General features: G+C 56.5%; 1 protein-coding gene across 2 annotated transcripts; it reads right to left on the reverse strand.

The window, feature by feature from the left end:
- Positions 1-2,344: 2,344 nt before the first annotated feature.
- On the reverse strand, positions 2,345-21,888 carry Atg2a (autophagy related 2A). 2 transcript variants are annotated; one of them, XM_021151449.2, is made up of 40 exons: positions 21,609-21,888; positions 19,061-19,223; positions 18,811-18,963; positions 18,498-18,600; positions 17,954-18,188; positions 17,263-17,359; positions 17,014-17,175; positions 16,771-16,911; positions 15,815-16,052; positions 15,576-15,723; positions 15,395-15,487; positions 14,494-14,649; positions 14,161-14,404; positions 13,950-14,046; positions 13,704-13,863; positions 13,057-13,199; positions 12,835-12,950; positions 12,575-12,732; positions 12,060-12,210; positions 11,754-11,947; positions 11,569-11,649; positions 11,201-11,307; positions 11,025-11,117; positions 10,215-10,285; positions 9,946-10,022; positions 9,347-9,511; positions 9,074-9,203; positions 8,785-8,993; positions 8,239-8,447; positions 7,916-8,051; positions 6,956-7,159; positions 6,725-6,826; positions 6,559-6,640; positions 6,337-6,469; positions 6,170-6,242; positions 5,972-6,054; positions 5,644-5,765; positions 4,489-4,643; positions 3,115-3,267; positions 2,345-3,039 (listed from the first exon to the last, which is right to left on the reverse strand). In XM_021151449.2, the coding sequence occupies exons 1-40, from the start codon at positions 21,777-21,779 to the stop codon at positions 2,803-2,805; spliced, it is 5,745 nt and encodes a 1,914-aa protein (XP_021007108.1). In that variant the 5' UTR covers positions 21,780-21,888; the 3' UTR covers positions 2,345-2,802. The 2 variants fall into 2 exon arrangements, with proteins under 2 accessions (XP_021007108.1, XP_021007107.1); XM_021151448.3 differs by having other exon boundaries at positions 9,341-9,511.

A 21,888-nucleotide genomic window follows, 5' to 3' on the forward strand; every position in this document is an offset into this window, starting at 1 on the left:
AGAGGGTGGGAGCCACGGGGGTCAGCACAGGTGCAGGCACCTCCTCTCTGCAGGATCCTGGGAAGAGCCCCACAGCTGCCCACTCATGCCCGTAGGCCTCTCAGCTCCAAGTCCACTTTTTATTGAGGCTTCTTATCATTCATCCAAGGCCCACACCTGGCACCCCATAGGACGCCAACCTTCCTGAGCGAAGTCCAGGCTCAAGCCCAGAGCCTCCTCATCAGACTGGGAGTGGCTCTGATTTACAACTCTACTGCAGCCCATGGACACCCACACCCTCTGCTCCAAGTTCCCTTCCGGTTTCCTCCTTCCCTTCTAAACAGAGCTGAGGCCTACTTTCAGGCCCACCCTCCTGGCTACAGCCATGGGACAGAGGGACAGCAAAAGGCAACTGGATTGTAATCTTGCCTGAGGGTGGCCCTACCCAGGAAGCTAGAGACAAGAGAAGACTGAAGGAACAGGAGGGATGAGGGAAATGAGGCTGAGAAAGAAAAGGACAGACGGGAAGCTAGAGAGATGAAGGAAAGTCAGGGGTGGGAGGGTAGGTGGGCAGGAACTCTCAGGGGTAGAGGGCTTGGTTTAGGGCTCTGGGCTTAAGCATCAGAACAGGGAAAAAAGGAAGACGTGAGAGTGGGATGCTGCTACCCAAGCAAGCTCAGTGAATGCCCAGAGCAGGGCCATAGGTGGCCAGCACCTAGAATTCAGAACCTCAATAGTCTAAGCCAGCAAGGGCCTTGGAACTGTGCGACCTCAGACAAGTAGCTTAACCTCTCTGAGGCACTACACTCCCTACCTTTGGGGGCCATCTTGCACACTTTCCTTCCACCCATTCTGTCCCTGCTGTGACAAGGAGTTTTGAGGTGGGACCTCTGAGCTGACCCCAGTGTCTGGGAATACATCTGTGCTCTCATCCCTTCCACAGATTCTGGCCCAAGAGGCTTCACTGACAGGGCCCAGTGTTTGTCCTGCTGGGACTCAGGATTCTAGAAAGAAAGGGAAGCCTCTAGAGTGTGCTCGGATCATGCCCCTGTAGTAGATAAAGGCCCAGAGAAGCAGTGGAGCTGCCAAGGAAGATGCCAGACTGGATGATTTCCCGTTTCCCCACAGCCCAGTAGCCCCCTCAAGGCCCAGCCTCCTGTTCCATGAGGCCCTGGACATCTAGAAGTCAGACATAGCTGCTTAAGAATTCTGTCTCCATAGAGCAGGGAAGCACCAGCCACTTTACCCAAAGGTGGAAACAGAGCCACAGGACAGAACTTGCTCAGAAGGGCTGATGGCTTGGCAGGAAGGCTTGGAGTCGGGAGCCTTCGGCAGCCTTCTGGAGGAGCCTGGGAGCTCTTACCTTGCACCTAGCTGGCCTTCGGGGCACAAGGAGGAAGTGGGGCCACCCTGGGCCAAGCCTTTTGAGCCGTTGGCCCAGCCCTGGTCGCGTTAATGATTAGCCCACTGCCATCAATACTGACCCTAAGTGGGGTCCGAAGGGCAGCAGACCTGGACTGTGCCCCAGCTGGCAGGGCGGGTCCAGGAAGTACCAGACTGGGTCTTCAGCTACCCAGTGCCACCAGACCCTGGCCACCCATGGGCTTCATTGGCTTGACCTCATGCCTAGTCTGTTGGCCCTTGCTAGCCAGACAGCCAAACTTGGGGATGGGGCCCAACGAAGTCTTCTCATTCAATACTCAGGTCTATGATGGGGGCCAAAAGCGGAGCGACCACAGCTAACTTCAGGGGTAACCAGGGATGCCCAACAAGTGATCCTCCCCACAGGCCCACCCACTTCCTGGCAGTGCTACCGCAGATGGCTCCCTTGTGACAATGAACGTGGGATGGGGTCAACAGGCTTCTTCTGAACAACACAGCATTGTCCCAGCATAAGACCTGGGTACCCCAAAAGCCACTCTCTCAAAATGGTGGGACGCCCTGGGCACTGCCACGGCTGGCAGACTAACAGATGTTGCCTTAGGTCACAATCCAGAGATTCCCAGGACAGACCTGGAGCCCTGGTTGGCTCCAGCCTCAAGAATAAGGCTGGAGCCTGGGGTCTGACAGGAATAGAACCAAGAAATGGGGTTTGATGCGGACTCTCAGGGACTCTTCCTCTGGGGCTGCCAGGCAACTCCCCCCAGCTTCACTTGGAAGTAGTGCCAAGATGACAGGCACCAGGATAGTAAGTAGGTTGAACCCAAAGCCTGTTTGCATCAGAAGGCTGAGGGTGAAGTGTGGTGCCTCCTGGTGGCAGGAGGTGTGTACTGCATGCAGAGGTGGGAACAGGCAGATCAAGGCTTAGGCAGAGTGGGGCAGACTGGGGTCTCACAGGTACAGAGGACCTGGACGTGGCCCGGGCTGGCGGTGGGCAAGTTTATTCCACTTCATGCAGACACTGACCCACACGCTCAGAGATCTTAAAAATACACTGACCCACATGGCATCTATCCCCCACCTCCCCGTGAGACACGGAGAGACACTTGGCTGAGTGGGGTCCATGGGTCCAAAAGCCTCCATCCTCATTCTGGAACAAGGCAGCAGTGTGGGCCCAGGTAGCAGGGAGAAGCAAAGTCCTTTCTCCCCAGACGAAAGTGCACAGACAGGGCAGAGGCCCCAAAGCCGGGAGGGCCCACTCTCTCGGCCAGTTGGCAACAAGCAGGCTGGGCAGGTATCCTTCACAGTGGCCATCCTTTGAAGGACCTGGTGGCCTAGCTGTGGGTCACAGCAATCAGGAACACAGGGAGCTGGTGGCACCACTGTGGCTGGCTCGACACGGTGGGCATGTTGGGACAGTAGGTGGATCTTGGGTGCCTGCAGTCAGTCCTGGGCCTCCTCCAATCGCCACTTGAGAGCATGGTCCTTGTGCGCATCTGGAAGGATCTGGTTACGCATGCCCCCTAGCACGTTGGATGTTGCCTCTGTTGCTACAATTATTGGTTTTACCACGGTTGGGGGGAGCTGTCGGATCACACCCCCCACGGCACCTGTCAGTCCCTTCTGCTCATGGCCCCTGGATGCCACATCACAGATGGTTTGAGCTGTATCCAGGATACCCTGTGGAGGTCAGAGGTCAGTGAGTGAGGGGTGGGTATGGGGGGCACCTGCAAGTGGGTCTAGGGTGGTCCTCACCTCTCGAACAGCATCATAAGCCTTAGCCATGCCTTCCCGGAGGTCAGCAGGTTGTTGACCTCTGCGTAGCTTCCGTGAAGAGCGCTTGTCTTGTAGGGATCGGGAGACGGGAGAAGCCGGGGACAGGATGTCATACACTGTCTCAGCTGTAGCCTGAAGGACACCAGAGTTGGATGATGGCAGGGTGGTCTTTCCTTGCAGGCCACCCTGGGGACCAGACCTTCCAGCATGACTATTCCCTGTCCTAGCCAGTCTTTGTCTCACCCCCCCTTCCCCTCCATTACCTACCTCAGAGAACTTCCTACATTTTTGTTAGATATTCATTTATTTTTATTTGTGTGTGATTTCGAGTAATGCAGTACCCCTGGAGGTCAGAAGAGGGCACTGGATCCTTTGGCGCTGGAGTTACAGCCATAAAGCGCTAGAAACTGAGCCCCAAGCCTCTGTGAGAGCAGCTTCAGTCTTAACTGCTGGGCCACCTCTCCACCTCTTGAAAGGACCTCCTTAACTTAAGGAGACATTTATACACCCTTCCAGGGCTGGTAAGATGGCTCCCAAGGTATTTGCTGTGAGGTGACCTGAAATCAATCCCCAACTCTAGAGACTCACATGGTAGAGAGGACTGAGTCCCAAAAATTGTCTGACCTCAAATACAAGCCATGGTACACACACAAAGAATAAATAAGAAAGAAGAAGGAGGTGGAGAAGGAGGAGGAAGAGGAGGAGAAAGAGGAAGAGGAGGAAGGGGAAGAAGAGGAGGAAGGAGAGAAGTCTTTTGGGCTTGGTGAGGTGGTCATGGTTGAAGGCACTGGAAAACTTTCCTGTGGGCCTCCCACCTAGGCTGGGCATGCTGACACCTGCCTGAGCTGTCTAGTTCCCCACTAGAGGGCACCCCTGTACAATCAGAACAATAGTGCCTTCTGCCCACCGCCCCTCTGGCCTGTTCCCCCTCCCACTGTAGACCCCTGGAACTCTGCCCTCCCCTCTGAGGGCTGAGCTCAAAGCTCTCTTGATGCAGTGTTTCCACATATCTGCAGGCACACCCAGTCCTACCCCAGGACTCAATCACTCCCCTGAAGACCAGGGCTTTGGTAGGGGGTGGCCTCTGGGGCTCAGTGAAATACAGAACCTGGAAGAACTGACTGGGTCTCTGCATCTGCTCCCTGTACACTCATCACTTTCAGGCAGCTGGAGCATGGGGCATGGTCAGTTCTGACGGCCCAGATGCGCTTTGGCTCCACCGTGGGAGCCTCCATAGCATGTGGCTTTAACTGTGCCCAGCCTTTTCAAGTTTCAGCTTTCAGTGGGACTGTGCGGGCAGAGTTGGAGCCTGGGGACAAGGGTGTCTATTTTCTGTTCTGGCCCTGCACTCACCTGGATGGCTTGGACCAGCCTGTTGCTTAGTTCCAGAGCAGCAGAGGCTGTGGATGACCCAAAGGAGGCAGCCCCACGCTGCAGCCCCCGAATGAGGCGCCCATCTTTCCTGTACTGCTCGATGGGTAGCCACAGCAGGTCCCGGAACCCTTGGACTAGAGGACAGGATTATCAGAGAGGCCAAGCTTGCCCTGGACTTTCTTCTCTGCCCAATGACCTTTTCCCAATCCAATTTCTTTTCCTTCCTTCCTTCCTTCCTTCCTTCCTTCCTTCCTTCCTTCCTTCCTTCCTTCCTTCCTCCCTCCCTCCCTCCCTCCCTCCCTCCCTCCCTCCCTCCCTCCCTCCCTCCCTCCCTCCCTCCCTTCCTTCCTATTCTTGAGACAGGGTTTCTCTGTGTAGCTCTGGCTGTCCTGGAACTCACTTTGTAGACCAGGCTGGCCTTGAACTCAGAAATCTGCCTGCCTCTGCCTCCCAAGTGCTGGAGTTAAAGGCCTGTGCCACCACTGCCTGGTGCCAATCCAGTTTCTCTTCCCTTAATTTTTCTGTTAAAACAGCATCTTGCTAAGTAGCTTTCCCTGACCCTATTGAGGTTGCTTTCGTGTCCCTGAACTAAGTGAGAAGCAGCCTCCTGTCTGTGCTTCCCCAGAGCGTGGAGTACAGGCGCATGGCACAGTGCCTGGCATCCAAGTGCAATTTCAAAAGTCCTTAGGCTTGACAGCACAGGCCAGGTATGCTGTCGCATGCCTGTGATGCCAGTGCCCTGTGACCCCAGCATTGGAAGGCAAAGGCAGGTGGACTCTCTGAGTCCAGGAATAGTGAGTTCCAGGACAGACAGAGCTACATAGTGAGACTCTAATTTAAAAAAAAATAGCCAGCAGGATGGCTCAGCAGGTAGAGGTGCTGCCGCAGGTCTGCTGACCTGACTGAGTTCACTACTGAGGGCTCTCAGAGTGTGAGGAGAGCATCTGTAAGCTGCCCTCTGACGTCCGCATGTACTCTACGGCACACACAAAGTAAATGAAATTATTTCAAAAAGGGTAGTCTTCCCTTGGAACCCCTCCCACTTTGGGGAGCTTTCTTACTTCCCTTGGTCCATATTTGTTCTATAAAAACCTCCCACCCAAACAAAGCAGAGTTCTCAAGGCAGACACTCACAGAGCTGCACAACCGAGTGCATGGGGCCCACGCCTCCCAGCAGGCCAGGCAGCTGGTTCTTACGAATGTCCTGCAGCCATTCATTGAGGGCATAGCACAGCACCTTGTCCACACCCAGGAGCCTAGAAAGATGTGACAGGGCCCAGGCGCAGTGTGACTAGGTACCTATTCACCCCAAGGTCTTACCCAGTGCTGTAGAGCAACAAAAGCCTACTACAGAGAAACGACAGAGGCCTGAGAAGAGTGAGGATTTGGCCAAGGCCATACAACCCATGAGAAACGGCAGAGGGAAGGCTGTCGATTCTCCCCACAGGGGCTGGGAGCTCACCCATGCCGGCAGCAGAGCCTCTTGAGCTTCAGCTCTGAGCAGTTGAGCTGGGCCAGGCCGATTAGGAGTCCCATGAAAGTGCCCTGTTGGGAGGGAGAACAGGATGTGTGGCTATGTTTTGGGATACACATTGAATCCTGGTCCCAGACACTGGACTCTGACGGCAGCTCACACAGCCTGCCTGATGGAACCACTCACCACCTGGTCCACAGTGACATGCTTGCCATGGTAATCCAGGCAGATGGGCACCTCAGATGTGAAGCGGAACTCCCTGAAGGGGAAAGAAGGGAGAGGAGACCCCCTGGTCTCTAACTGGCCACTGGCCAGGTTTTCAGATAGCCTGGCCCAGCGCCCCTCTACCTTACCTGAAATAGATGGGCTGCTGGTCAGAGGAGCTGTGGCCACTGCCTGAAGCTTCCGGTGGGCTGCTGGCTGTATCTGTGTCCTCAGACTGCCCTTCCTGGGGGCTGCCAGGCCGGCTGTGGGTCTCTCGGGGAGCTGCAGGAACAAAGGTTACAGATCAAGGATGGAACAGAGGATGTAGGGCAGCCAGGATCTAGACTCCCCTTCCTGGCCTGGTCTCTCACCCTCAGAAGTGTCCCCTGGGACCATGGGGTTGATGCTGGCTGCTAGGCTGGTGAAAAAGTCCTTGAGGAAGAAGAGGGCATCCTGTAGGGAGAGTTCTGGGTCAGATCCAGGGCCTGGCAATGGGGAAAGGCTCTGGCTGGACTCCGCCTTTGATGATCTACTCACCTGGTCCACATTGAGCCTCAGAGGCATCATGGAGACTCGAAGACAGCACTCCGGCCCTCCGACGCTGCTGGTGGGAGCCACATGCAGTGCCTTGATGGTAAGCTAAGGGCAGAGGATAAACTGGGTATCTGCCGGGCCTTGGGAGCCCCATTCCTGACTGCCATCAACCCTGTCCTCCACACACACCTTCGGCTATCGGAAGAGGCTGCCCATACCCAGATGCACTCTTACCATGTTGGAGTGTGTGCGCCGTGGCAGCCGCTCACTCGTGTGCAAATGAAGGAACTTGTTGATCTTGGAGGTGGCCAGCCGGTCTCGGATCTCTAGCTCTTGAACAATGAGCACCTGGCGGGACAGTGGTCGCTCGTCCAGCTCCTGGCCCAGGCCCCCAGCTATGGCCGACTCTTCTGGGTACACTTCATGCTGGAAGCTCACCTGCGGGTGGATGAGGCCTGAGTTGGGAACCAGGCCTAAGAGGGATGGGGAGGTCTGACTTGAGGTCCCTTCCTTCCCAGAGAACCTTCCTGTCCCTGTCCCACCCCTATGGGTGGGAAATGCTTGGGCACTGACACAGCTCAACCAATTGCCACCAATCTAGCCGTACTGAACTTGGCCTGCCCCAACCCACCTAAGCCTCCCACAGCCTATGCTCCGCTGAAAGTGCAAAGCCACCTTATGAGGCTCTGTGGACGCCCCTTCCATACCTCACCGTCTCTAAATGCCTTCTGTCTGCCCAGGATGGCCCCAGCCTCTCTAAGCCGCGCTCCATAACTACAGGAGAACATGCTCTGTGCCATGACTTGGGGCCATGACTTGTTTACCGTGTGACTCACTGGCTCCCACCCAGCAGGCCCCCCACCTCTCTCATCAAGCTTCTCCCTGAATGCTTCCGGCTCCTACCTCCTAGGGTGCGGTGTCTCGAGCCCTCCTCCTACAACAGCCTTGCGTGTTCTGTCATTTGTCTCCGTGCCTCCTCAGCAGCAGAGCTCTGAGAAACACCCCTTTTGGGCTCAAACCCTTTGGACGATTCTCTTATTCGTGTGACATAGCATGGAACCCATGGCTCCTGCTATCCAATTCCTCTGGAATCCGTCCTTACCATACCCCACTGCCCGGTGCTAGCTGATGTGGTCTCTCTCTCTCTCTCCCCAGAGCCTCACTTCTGTGTCCGCCCCCAGCTCAGCCACTCACTTTGCTGAGCTGGATCTCCATGAGGACCTGGTGTTGCCGTCCAATGCCACCCTGGGTACGCCAGGAGTTCTGGGGACGGTTGGGACCAGAGGAGCGGGAAGGCGAGACCCTGGGGCCTGTGAGGCCTACTCTTGCTCTGTGAAAAGGACACAGGGGAAAGCTGACTCTGAGGAAACACCTGCCATCTACAGCCTCAGCGAGGGCCTTCTAGCGGGGGGCAAGAAAGCACTCAGGGTCAGGGCGGATGATGCAGGAGGCTTGAGGTCGTAGTTAGGCTATGCCCGAAATCTAATCCCACCAGCTGCTACCTACATGCCTCTAACCTGTAAGTGGGGTGAAGGCCAAAGTCTCTACCCCCATAGAGGTGCCAGATGAAGGAGACCTCCCGTAGTACCACACGGCTGCTGGGCACTGGGAAGTGGGCAGGCGCACGCAGCAGGTCAGTGCTTCCCAGGGGCTGGGAGAAGTGACCGTCGTGCACGATGATGGGGCCTGGATGTAGCTGTGTCACGATGGGCTCCCCGTCTCGGGGCTGCCAGGAAAGAGCAGAGCAAAGACGTGTGACAACATGCTCAGCCCAGCACTTGCCTTTATGCCCCCCACCCCACTAGCAGCCCAGTGACCATGTCTGAGCAGTCCTTCCTGCTCAGACCGAGGAGTCTCTTGCTGGGCCTGTCACCTGGAGCTTCGGTGAGCTTGGACATGGAGTGCACTGCACAGCCCTCCCTTCTGCTAAGTGGCCCCTCTTCTTCTCTCCTCTATCTCTGTGTAACATACTGTGTCCCCTCCTCTGGACTCTTCCATCTGTGCCTTCAAGGCAAGAGCCAAGGCTGCCCCTCCCACCCAAGAGCTCCCATCACAGCACACACCGCAATGCCTAGGCCAGGGGCGTCAAGGATACAGAACTCATCACTGTCCAGGGTGTCTCCATCCCCTTCCTCTTCGTTTTCATGTTCCTTTGCCTTAGAACCCAAGGTATGAGAAGAGGCCCCAGGAGGAGGCAAAGGGGCCTGGGCCCCACTCCGTTCACCGGGGAACAGATAGACGGAGACGGGAGAGGCCTGAGGGAGTGGGCCACCTGTGGGAGACGGAGGCCAGTGTGAGATATGGCTGAGGGGACCTGCTTGGGCCTGCTACCCCTAGGGTACGCTCACTGACCCGATGACTGGGCCAGCTCCCTCAGGCCGCGCCGTTCAGTGTCGAGAAGGGCATCAGTCAGGTCTCGTTGGTTGATGAGGGCTGTCTCCACAGGTAGGCATGAGGGCAGGGAGGCAGGGCTCTCCGAAAGCTGGGGCAGGAAAGGGAAGGGGCAGGATTGAGCACCAGAGGGAGGGGTAGCTCCAGGGCTCCTCCAATCCAGGCCTTGGGTGTGTGTAAAGAGAGGGGCCTGGCCGAGCTCTGGTAGCCTGTGTGGCCAGGCCTCACCTGTACCTTCTGGCCAGCGATCTCTGTAGGGCTGGGGGGCCGGGGTGGGGGGTGCAGGTCACCCGAGCTGGTTAGGTACTGGAGCAGGTTGACCAGCAGGGCGCAGGAGTCAGCACAGCTGTGCACGTGTACCACGTTGTTGGAGCAGCGCAGCTCAAACAGAGGCTGGCTCTGTGGGCGGGGGGCATGGCATTGGCACAGGAGCCCCCACAAACCAGGCTCCCCTTCCCACAGGGTATCTCAACTCTGTCTCCCACATGGATGGAGGGAAAGCAAGGGGATATTCCCTTGTCTAGTCAGCTGAGGCAGTACCTCACCACCCAAATATGTAGACATTCCAGACTGATGGAGTACAGCTCACCCACCCATCCCTGCCCCACTGCAGCCTAGTGATGCAGGAACTGTTATCTCATCACAAAGATGAGAGAACCTGGGCTCCAAAGTGGCGGTCTCCCTGGGCCACCTCTGTCCTGCCTGCAGGTTGCCTTCAGTGGGTTGGAAGGACATACAACAGGGACATGGCTCTCTCCTGGAGGAACCCAGCAGGCAAGGGCAAGCATGGTGACAGCCACTATTCTCCCAACTCCTGGTGGCCTCACACTTACCAGTCTGCCCTCAGTGCTGCCCTTCCAGGTTTTGATGACAAGTTCCAGGAGGTCAATGTCCAGGACACAGACATAATCTGAGGCAGAGAACAGAAGAAAGGTCCTCACGGTCTCTGTCCACCCTGCCCCTTCCATACCCATCACTAGAGGAAGAAGTCACAGTGTCTCCTACAGCTGTGTGGATGTGTGCACGCACATGCATGTATGTGTATGAGAGCAGTCCTGCGTGATACCCTCAGTGTGGGGAGCCCGACCCAGGCCCTGCCCACCTCGCCGCAGATCCAGGCTCTCCACCTCACACTTGTCAGACAGGTACAGAGCGGAGTCATCAAGGATGAACCTGGTGGGGAACAGGGCTGAGAAGGGCCCAGGAGCCACTGCAGGCGGCAGCTCAGTGGTAGCTGGGCAAAGGGGTACAAGGGGTCCTGGAGGTGATGGGCAGGGAGGTCCAAGTGCCTAAGATGCTACAGTGCTGAGACCTTGTTGGCCTCAGCACAGGGGACACGGGGGACACAGGGGACACTACACACTACTCAGTCTCTTGGGACTTAAAGATACTCAAATTATTTCTAATTCTCTTATTGAACTTGTACTTCTCAGTGCATGGAGGTACCCTTCCCATCCCCTGCAGCATGGTCTCTGTTTATACATCCATCCATCTAGTCCTAGGAACCCAACACAGGGCCTTGTCCTCATCAGGTACATGGTCTAACCTGAGCTACATCTCTTCCTACTTTTTGAGACGGTCTTACAAAGTTGTCTAGGCAGGATGCTCTAGCTTCAGCTGGGACCACATAACTACTGACCAGCTTTTACAATTATGATCACAGTAGGCATAGCTCCCTCCTTCCTATCCAGTGCCATGCTGGGTTGCACCTAGCTAAGCACTGTGTTCTAGCTTCTCGTCCTTCTGCATGCTTTGTGGAACTCCCAGAGTGGGGTTACAAGACTGATTGGGTGGGGTGGAAATGAAGACAGCTCGCATCCCTGAGAACATGAGAACATGGGGTCCTGGCTAGACAGGCAGCAGGAAGTCAGCTGGGAGTGGGATGGACCAGGCCTAGGAGCAGCCTGCATACCTGAGCAGGAAGGTAGACGTGTCCATGACAATGTTGCTGGAGAGGGTGAAGGTCTCAGCAGTGACCAGGACACGCACAGGGAGGTAGAGGGGCCTGAGTGACAGACTTGGGCTGGAGCAGGCTTCTTCCCTGTAAGGCTGGCCCGTGACCCCGCCTCCCCGAGCCCCCGCCAGTACCTGTAGTCCACAGCGCAGGAGAAGAGATGTGTGTGCAGGACAGTGATGACGGTCGGGGGCAGGTAGCCCAGCACAGGGTCGTCCAGCACATCCAAGAAGTCCAGGAGCTGCACAGGCCGGAGGGAGAAGTGTGGGGAGGGGACAGAGTGACCTCCTCTAACACCGTCCTGTCCAGTCCCTGGCCCAGCTGGCACCCCACCTGTTGCCTGCCAGCTGTCTACCACCACCCTTATCAGGAGCTCTGGCCAAGGTCAGCTCTAGTCCAGCCCATATTTTCCAAACTGGTTGCCTCAGCCCATGTTTCACCTGTTTGCCCAAATCAGTTTGTAGTTCCAGGGCAACATGACTTCCCAGGTGCCTTTGCTCACCTGGGAGTGCCAGCTCTGTTCAGGTGGGGCCATGTAGTGGCGTAGAGTGGCTTTGTGCAGCCGTACTGTCACCAAAAATTCCTGGAGAGAGAAGTGCAGTTAGGCAGGAGGGTGAGAGGCCAGCTCCAGTGTGCAGAGGAGGAAGTGGCCTAAGTCAAGCATGTGAACAGCCGAGGAGCCTGTACCTTGACATTCTTGTGAGGGTCCAGGTGGATACGGACAGCTGCAGACAGCATGGGGGGACCCTGGCCCTTGCGGCCCAAGGGTCCTCGCTCAGTCACCCCTTCCTCTGATGGGTAGATGGTTGGAGCCAGCTGAGCGGGGGGAGCAAAGCTGGGCACTTCCAAATGAGTGGGTAGCAGGTAGTCTTCAATGGCCGCTGAGAAGAAGTCCTGTGAGCCTGGCTGAAGCTGCTGGCCACTGCACTCCCGGCACACCGCCCTCCTGAAACCCCTTGCCCAGCTTGATGTATGTTTCAGTGACCCCCATACCTCGATGGTAGAGTTTCGCCTTTTCAGCTTCCAGGCAGAAGTAGCCAAGCCCTGGTTGGCCACGGTACTGGGCTACGCTGAAGATGGTGCCTTGCTCCACATCTAGGACCAGCTCCCCGTGAGTGACCTCCAGCCGCTTCCCCGTCTCATCCTGCAGATGTGCGCATGCTCAGTCTCACTGCTGCACCCAGCACCCCGACGCCTTACCATCCCGGCCTGAGGCAGCCTCAGCTCCTTTCCGGTATCACCGGAGGTTTGCACCATGTGCTTCTTACGGAAGGGGAAGGACCCAGCTGCACCGGGAGCCCTTGTGCTTTACAGAGAAAAACCTGGGAAGTGGCCGACAGCTACGGGGATGGATGGGCAGTGAATCGGGAGGCAGGCTGTGGCAATGGGTGCTGCTGGCCCTTTAAGCTTTCTGCTCCCCTGGTTCCTAAGTTGAAGCTGGCAGGCTTGTGTGGCTCTACAAGGGGAACTCTGGAGTTGGAAGCTCACCCTGCTCTGGGCTGCCTCACCTTAGCCTCACAGAGCGCAGTGATCCGACCCTTCAGCACTGTCACCAGTGTGGAGAAGGTACTCTGGGACTGGCGAGGGGAAGGTTCTGAGGCAGGAGTCTGGGGGACACCTGATGCCATCGAGAAGAACTGGGTGTCTTCTTCATCCGAATCCGAGTCTGAGTGAGTAAGTGGCTGGGTGGGAAGGAGATGTGGAGGGAAGGCCCCGCCCCGCCAGACCTGCACCCCCCCTTCCCGTCCAGCCAGTGTTCTTCTCATACCTAGCTTGAAGGCTGACTTGCACATCTTGAACCCTGAAGAGCCAGATGGCTGAGCAGCAGCGTTGGATGTGGGAAGCAGGTCTGCAGGCTCCCACATGAGCAGGTCGTTATTGATCCTGACAGGAGAGCAGCAACAGCAGAGGTCAGAGGACAACACCTCCAGCCCAGCCCGGGCCGGCCCTGCCCAGCCCAGCCCCGCTCAGCCCGGCCCCATGTCTCCACCTGTTGTAGATACTTTCGTAGACCTCCTTGCTGGGCAGGAAGATGTGGGCACTGGGCATGATCACATCCAGAGTACAGCGGGACAGCGCCAGTGTCCGGCTCTGGAATGTCCTCATCTCTTCAGGGTCTCCAGGGATCACCATCTAGACAGGTGACAAAGGTCAGCCTCAGCCTGTTTCTGGCTTCGGAATTGAAGATTTTGGCATCCATGCCTCCACACATCCATCAGTCTTTCTCTCTCTCCCAGGGCGTGTTATATCTATCTGGGACAGAGTACCCAAGAATCCAAAGACTTCATGAATGTGAATCTCTGCAATCTTCATAACAGCCTTCAAGACAACAATCAGGAGAAAACACACAAGCCACCAGGGGTGAAGCACGTCTAGGGCCCCAGGTGTCCCTCCCCTCCCTCTGCCCCCGTAACCTTCAACTTCAGAGGAGGATCCTGAAACCCAAGTATACCACTGTGTTAGGTGCTGACATGGCCAGGATCTGGTCTTGGTACTGAAGGGCCTATTCTCGGGTACTTCCCTCCCTACAGAGTCCCTTGGTACCCAGAACAGAAGAGTCCCCTCTCAGCTACGGGCCCCTTGCCACAGCCCAGTCCCATAAATGGTGCCCACAGTGGGAAAGTCAGGGGCCCTTACTTCCTCAGTCTCGTACATGGTCCGCTTGGAGGAGAAGGGCGAGGGCTCAGGCTGCTGTAGTTCACACGGACTCTCGGTGGACAGCTCTAGATCCCGGCCTTTCTCATAGGCTGTCTCCCACTGTGTGCCACTGGACTGGGGGTTCAGGGTCACCACTACCCTGCCAGGACACAGGCCTATTGGTGCCCTGCCACCAACACCAAAAGATCTCCCCTCTCCAGCCACCCCTTCCAGCACTCCACTTACTGAGGTAGAAAGTACTTGGCCTCAGTGCTCCTGGGATCCAGAGCTTTGGAGACCCGCAGGCAGGGGACTGGTGGCTTCTCTCCATCTTCGTAGATTCCTGGAGGGGACAGAAAGGACAGGGCCTTATAGCTGCCTCTTCCCTGTTCCTCATCATTGCTCCCCCCAGAGTCACATCCGTGCCCCACCCCAGCTGTTCCCTGGACAAGATTACCTTGCAGGTCTGAGCAAGTAAGTTCCAGGCGGGTAGGAGCTGGGGGGCCAGGCCCACTGTTGAGTTCTGAGCGGAACTGGGGCTCACTCAGCTCCAGTCGCAGCTGCTCAGCCCGCACAGCCTGGCCAGCCCAGGGGTCCCGGTCAGGCCGCAGGTCTGGGATGGGGAAGCGTAGCCTCAGGGTGGCCCGGGGTGCTGAGAGACGAAACACTGTCTGCTGCTCAGTGGCCTGTGGGGGCTCTGTCTGTGGAAGGGCGGGGTGTGTCAGAGCTGCCACAGGGGACTGACAGAGCCCACTTCCCACCCCAGCACAGAACCAGCAGGGCATCTCACTAGTAGGCCAGCAGGTGGCTCAGAGGGTGTGGTGACTTGACGGAGCAAGGCAGCAAGGCGGTCCAGGGACCCCAGCTCCACATCAGATTGGAAGTCGGCCAGGTCCAGGGACAGTTCTGAGTGACAATGGCAGGCAGTGGAGCGCCGGGACCGGCTCTAGTTAGGGGTAATGTGAATAGGTCAGCAAGGGTGAGCAAGGACAGGGGAGGAAGCAGCTTCCATAAACCAAAGTTCCTAGGCTTCCTTCCCAGTGGTGGGAAGGAGCTGGGTCAGGAGCCACATCGGGGTCAGAAGGGGCTGTAAACCCTGCAGTGACAGGGACCACAGCGCCACTGCACAGCTCCTTTATTACTTCTTCTGTTTTTAAGATTTATTTATTTATTTATTTATTATATCTAAGTACACTGTAGCTGTCTTCAGACACTCCAGAAGAGGGCATCAGATCTCATTACGGATGGTTGTGAGCCACCATGTGGTTGCTGGGATTTGAACTAAGGACCTTTGGAAGAGCAGTCAGTGCTCTTAATTGCTGAGCCATCTCTCCAGTCCCCCCTTTATTACTTCTTATTTTGATACAGGAATTCATTAGATTGATTGACTTAGGTTGACTGGCCTTGAACTCATTCTGTAGCTCAGGCAGGCCTTGAACTTGTCTTCTTGCCTCAGCTTCTCAAATGCTGAGCCTACGGGGCTACAAGGCCTGTGCTACCACACTCACATTATGCTGGTGCATACGACAAAAGCCACCGACACTTGGCTTTGTCAGCCTTAGTGGCTCAACACAGGCAGGGAAAGGCATAGCAGGCTACAATCATAGCAAGGTCAGAACGGGACAGGCCTGCCAGAGCCCCTGGAGGGAGGGAGACACAGCCTGGCCATGGCAGCCAGCGCTCTGGCTTACCTTGAGCACCCGGCGAATGGTCTGTGTGTGGCGCAGATGGGCGCAGGGTCGGGCTGAGGCTTCGGAGCCAGAATGACTGGGGAAGCTCAGGATCTGCAAGGGAAACCCAAGGCAAACAAGGTCAGGCTGGCCCCGACGTCCACCGGAAGGAACCCCAGGCCCACCCTTCCTCTGTCCTCACCTCCGTGTACTCTGGCTCTGTGGCAGCCCTGGGCCATAGGCACTCCAGCACCTCCAGCTGTCCAAAGTGCACTTCGGTGCTGCTTATCCGCCGGCTGTGGCCGCCCGTGCGCAGCTCCCAGGACAGCTGCACGGCTGTGCCCGTTAACCTGAGGGCAAGGACACAAGTTTCAGGGGGTGGGGTGGGTCGCGGGCTTTGGGTATTCCCTGTAAGTCTCTGGCTCGGGCTGTGGTGCATACCGGACGTGGCTACAAGGGCAGGCCCTCTGGAAGCGCGGCCGGAGGTGGGAGAAGTCCCTGGAGCCGAATGGCCCATCTTTGGCAGCATCAAACTCAGCAAAAAAGTGGGTGGGGAGGTCAGGTGGTCCTGAAGATGGGGAAGCTGTCTGAAGCAAGGTCAAGCTCACACCGCCCAAGGTCATCTTCACCCGTGAGTCAGGGCGCGTGCTGTCCAGAAGGGGAGTTGGGGCCATCTTGCCTGAGGGAACAGAGGCTTCAATAGGGGCTCCTTGGTGTCTTAGTGCAGTCACAGCTGGCCATTGAGCAGGGGTTGAAGACACCCTGGCTAGGCTGGGCAGTGGTGGCGCACGCCTTTAATCCCAGCACTCAGAAGGCAGAGGCAGGCGGATGTCTAAGTTACAGGCCAGCCTGGTCTACAGAATGAATTCCAGGACAGCAAGGACTACACAGAGAAACCCTGTCTCAAAAAAAACAATAGTTTTTGTTTGTTTGTTGGTTTTTGGGGTTTTTTTTGAGAAGAAATAATACAGTCTGGCTAAGCTGGACTGTGGGATGCTAAATCATATCATGTGGGTCTTGAAGGCAAGTTCATCAGGGCGACACCAAATTCTTCTTGCATGCCAGACCCTGGGACAAGGCTCAGTTTAATCCTGAAGGTACTAGAAGGGTTATATGACGAAGCATTCATACCAGCCTCTGACCTACACACTGCCTGTTCACTAAAACGTACAGCCTGGTCTTACCATGCGTGTTCTGTAGAAAGGGGACCCGAGTCCCGAAAGCACTCACTAAGAAGCCTAGACTGTGTGTTATTTTGCCTCCCCGCTTCCACCGCTGAGTTAGGACACTGTCGGTGGGTCTACAGGCATGGCTGGAGCCTCCTGCTTCTATCCACCCACTGTCCTGAGGCTCCTCCGCCACACCTCGCTCCTGAAGTCTGAGAGTCACTGACTTACCACCCGAGTGGGGTGGGGTTGAGGGTCGGTGGAAGGCCATGTTGCTGTGAACAGAGGAGCCCAGGTCCACGCTGTACACGGAGAGCTCAGAGACAGCCGATGTCACGCTGCTTGTGAGGCCGGCCATGGAGAAGAAGAGGTCTAGGGGGTGGGGTGAGGGGCCGTCAGAAACAGACAGGTTTGGCCCCTCAGCATTTGCACCGACACAAATGCCCCTTCAATTGGAAAGGGCCTAGTACCCACCCGCGCTGTCCAAATTGAGGGGGTTGGTGATGGGGTACAGGCTGAGGGACTCAGCCACAGCACCCGCCTGCAGCTGCTGGTTCAGATCTTGCTCAATGAGCCACAAGTCCTCAGCACCCAGTGGGCGGCTCTTGTTCAGCTTGTCGGCCAGGCCTGCAGGGTCTGTGGGGAAGACGGTTCAGCACAGCCTGCCTGGCTGTCCCGAGACCGCCCGTCTGCTCCCCTGCGCCCAGCACCCAGCAGCCTCACCTGCGAGGTTGATGGCACTGAGCAGCCTCTGGAGCTGCTGGAGCTGACGCGGGGTCAAAAGCAGGTGCAGGGATCCCAGTTGTCCTGATACCTCCAACTGGGGACCAAGTGGACAGCCATGGAGCCTTTATAATGCCACCCAGCCCGAATGGCAGCCTACCTGCCCGTACTCTGGGGACACTGGTTGTACTACTAAACTTGCTACCAAGCAGTTGAATGGTCTTGGCCAACTTGATCGTTCAGAGTCTGTTTTCCCAGATGCCAAGAAGATAGTAATCTCTACTGTAAGAACCAGAATTACTCTGGAGTTGAACTTAAGGCAACCTTCCACTAGGCTCCCAAACGCTGGCATTATAGGATGATCTGCCATACTGGCTCTCCCCACTGGGGCCTGGTGTCAATCAACACTTCGGGGAACAGATCCAACACGGGTCAAACACTCGCTTGCTTTCCTTCCTTCCTTCCTTCCTTTCTTTTTTTAAAGATTTACTTATCTTATTGTTTTACTTCTTAGATTTATTTATTTAGTACACTGTAGCTGTCTTCAGACACACCAGAAGAGGGCATCGGATTCCATTACATGTGGTTGCTGGGAATTGAACTCAGGACCTCTGAAAGAGCAGCCAGTGCTCTGAACCCCTGAGCTGTCTCTCCAGCCCCACAGATCAAGTTCCCCATTGCTGGGACTCACCTTGGGGCCTGGGAAGGCCTCGTTCTGCTTCAGCCTCACCATAAGCTCCACGTACCCCGTGCAGCTGCCGATCTGCAGAGGTGGCTGTGGCGGGTCTGCCTGGGAGGGCAGCTCCTCAAAGTATAGGCAGACCCCACTCAGCTGCAGCAGCTTGTGCAGGAAGGCAGGCGGCTGGTGCACATCCACAGGTGGGGCCTGGCTGGGGTCCCGCACTGCTTCGTCACAGTACTCCAGTCTGCAGAGTGAAGGGCCCGGCCTTGTCCAGACAACCCCAGGCTCGAAGCCCCCTCTTTAGAGCTGTCCCAGCAACATGGGACTGAGGAACCTGGCTTCCGTCTTGGAGGCTCAACCAGCCTTTGGTTCTGAGTCTCAAAGTTTTTAAGATCTGAGTGATTTTATGTCTATGCACATTCAGGCTCCCAACATAGCCCACTTCCCAAATCCCACCAATGCCCAACCCAAGTCATGCCTGTCCCTTCCCAGGAGCCTGGCTAAGAGAGGGGGAAGAGGCAGTTGTCTCCTGCCATTCCCCTGTACTCCTTACCTCTGCACTCGGACCTCCACAGCCACACTTCGCTCCTCATCACCCAGAGAATGCTCCACCCTCACAACAGTGTTCAGGAAGGTCACCTTGATCCTCCGGAGCACTGGGGAAGGAAGGAGGGAGGGAAGGAAGGAAGGAAGGAAGGAAGGAAGGAAGGAAGGAAGGGTGGGTGTCTAGAGTTAGGTGGGGCATTGGGAAGCAAGGCAAGTTCCTGCCAGCCTGGGTAGGAAGGTGGCCTCCGTACTACTATCTGAGGTCCCTGTCCTGTAGACTGGAGGACCCAAGAACAGACTAGCAGTAGGGATCTGCTCACCGGTCTCAATGGTCTGTGCAAACATTTCCAGCCCCTCCAGGGGCTGTGGTGGTTCTGAGGGTTCTGGCAACCCTTCCCGAAGGCACTCTTGAGCCAGCTGCAGGCTTGTGGTCATGCATGAGGCCCAACTCTGAGAGTCCGCAGCCCCTGGTCCTGTGCAAAGGAACAAGGAGTCAGGATGAAAAGGGCCCCGACTCTCCTGGGTCCATCCCCAGCAACTGCCTCCCCTGTGGTCTTACCCTGCTCTCACCTGAACCCTGGCGGGGCTGCAGGGTAAGCTGAAGGCCTGACACACACACAGTGCAGTGGTCAGTGAGAAGTGCAGCCCAGGGGACAGCCACCTCGATGGAGCTCACAAAGCCTTCCACCAGTTCCAGTGGTGACTCCATTGACCTCAAAAACTCGTTCACAGACTGGGTAAGAGGCAAGGGAAATAAAAATTAGCTCACCAAGACTCCGAATATGGCTACCTGCCACAGTCTCACACAGCCACTGTCTTGGAGAGCACCCTTGGCGTGGTCATCCTTCTTTCTTTGAGCCGGCTAGGAAGTTCCCTTCTTATGTTTGCTTCAAAACTCTATCTATTGCGGGGCGTGGTGGCCTGCATGCCTTTAGTCCCGGTACTCAGGAAGCACAGGCAGGTGGACTGTCTCAAGATCTAGGCCAGCCTGGTATACAGTTGGTTAACTGCTTGCCCAACATGCAGTAAGTCCTGGGTCTCCAGCAGAGTACAACTGGATGCGGTGAGGCTCACCATAGTCCTGGCACTGGGGAAGCAAAACCCAGAAGATCAGGAGGTCAAAGCTGTATATGCTGAGCTAGAGGCCAACCTGGGCTACATGGTATATGAGATTCTGAGCACCTTCTATGTGGCAACCAGAGGCTGCAGGGATAGATAATGAGTGCCTTCGTCTCCCAGCCTGGCTAGGTTGTAGCCAGGGTCTCAGAATGCCAGGCTCTGACTCGGAGTCACCGAGCACTAGGCAGGGGTGAGCGGAACCTGCACATAACCCAGCAGCACCCCGATCGATGGTGAGCCAGAGTGAGGAGGAAGCAGCCAGCTGGAGGGAGTAGGATGCCGGCCCACCCCAGGCATGAGAAGAAGCGGAGAGAGACCTAGTTAAAAGCAACAAGTAACACATCTTCATCCTAGGCAGGCAGAGTTCAAGGTTAGGTCCAGGAGAGGGATTGACCCAAGGCCAAATGACCCCAGTCCTAAACCAAAGTAGAGCTGTACATTCAAGACATAGGAAGGGGATGCTGTGCTGGGTTTGTACCCCTGTCCGCCTGGGAACGCCTGAGGCCATGAGTCACTGGCCTTCTCCCTAAGAACCCAGGTGCTCTGGGTAGTGCTTGGTAAACACCCGCTGAGCCCACAGATAAACAAACATGGCCAGAGGCAGGAGGCAAGCAGAGGTTGAGTCAACCTTCCTCTTCCACTGATGGGGACACTGAGGCCTAGGCATTTGTCTTAGTCACTCCAGGTACCAGGAAAGCTGAGGCTGGGATCCAGGGCTCAACTTGGTCCTTGGACCACTTAGTTGCTTGGAATCCCTTCAAGGTGGGGTTGCAGGGTGAAGAGTGGAGAGGGGTGGGCTTAAGTGAGGCGCCTGTGCTGTCGGGAGAGGCTAGAAAACAGCCAGGGCCCTGGACTTTCCCCCAAAAAGGAACAAGAGAGTGGACTGAGAAGGCATTCTGGCTGAAAGCAAAAAAAGGGAACACCCAGATGTTGGATATTTTTCTGAGCGGTCTAAGAGGCCAAGGTCAGACACCTCTTATACCAGGCCATTAGAGGAGATGCCACCATCTCTTCAACTCATATTTGTTCCCAAAGGCATGGCTCACCTCTAGCTCTAAGTGAAGCTGCAGACCCATAGGCCAGCTAGAAAAGAGAAAGAGGCCAGCCCTGCCACATGCCCATTCTACTGCTCTTGGAGCTAGGATGACCCCATACCAGCCCTTAGCTGGAGCCTCTAATTGGTGGCTCCTTGGCTACTCCCAATCATCAGCTGTGAGTCAGTGCCCCTCACCTGCCACCCCCAGCCTCCTGCCCAACTCCATACCCTAGGCCTCAGACCTCCTGAGCATCAGGCCCAGCTTCTCCTCTCATCCCCCACCCCAGCTAGCCCGAAGCTAAACCTGTACACCTTTCCAGGAGGGCTGCCCTCCAGGTAGAGATGCCAGAGACCAAGTCCTTCCCTAAACCCAAGATAGGCCCCTCCCACTCTCCCAAAAGCAGGAAGTAGAGAGCAGCAACAGTCACACGAGGTGTGGATCAACACAGAAGGCAGTGACGCTGTTGTTGACATCCACATCCGGGGGTGATCTCCACCCCTTATGCCCAGGATCATGGGTGAGGAGGTCAGGACACATCTTTCTACAGGTGCCCCTGGCAGGGCTCTTAACATCCCCAAAGCCTCCCCTGACTACCCTAGTTCCAGCTCTTGTCACTGCCTGGCTCCCCACAACATCTCTCTGCTCCCAACTCCCGGGAATCCCCTTCCCCCAAGCAGCTCCCCCAAACTCCGTATGATGATGGTGACTTTTTTTTTTTTTTTTTAGGAAAGTAACACCTCACTTCCTAGTCTGTCTCTCCTAGAGAGGTGAAGACAGAGACTTCTCTCCTAGCTTCTGGTTAAGTGGTGACGGGCCAGCCAGGGGGCCTGGCGGAGGCGGTCGAGACCCACTGGCCTCTCCAAACACGGTGCCTGTCCTCCAGCCCAAACCTTCCGCGAGGACCCTTCCCTGGCCCGTGGTCCCTCTCTCCACACCATCCCACCTCTGCCCTGCCTCCTCACCCAGGTTTCCAGGTGAATATCCCGCAGAGCAACGCTGCCCTTGTACAGATCCAGGCTGAGCTGGTCCAGGCTGAGGTGCTCCTGAAAGAAGTGACCCAAGTAGTGCTGTAGCAAGTAGCGGCAGACACGCTCTTTCACACAGTTCGACCATGGCCACAGCCATCGTGACATCTCGGGGACCGCCGGGCCCGGGCCGCTTCCGCTGGCCGACAGCCGGCGATCTCGGTCCGGCTGTGCTGTTCACTAGAGCCCCTGGTTCGCCCCGCCGCTTCTCTCAGCG

Source organism: Mus caroli, unplaced genomic scaffold, assembly GCF_978045245.1.
Source record: "Mus caroli unplaced genomic scaffold, Mus_caroli_1 scaffold_20, whole genome shotgun sequence".
In the NCBI taxonomy this organism is placed as follows: domain Eukaryota; kingdom Metazoa; phylum Chordata; class Mammalia; order Rodentia; family Muridae; genus Mus; species Mus caroli.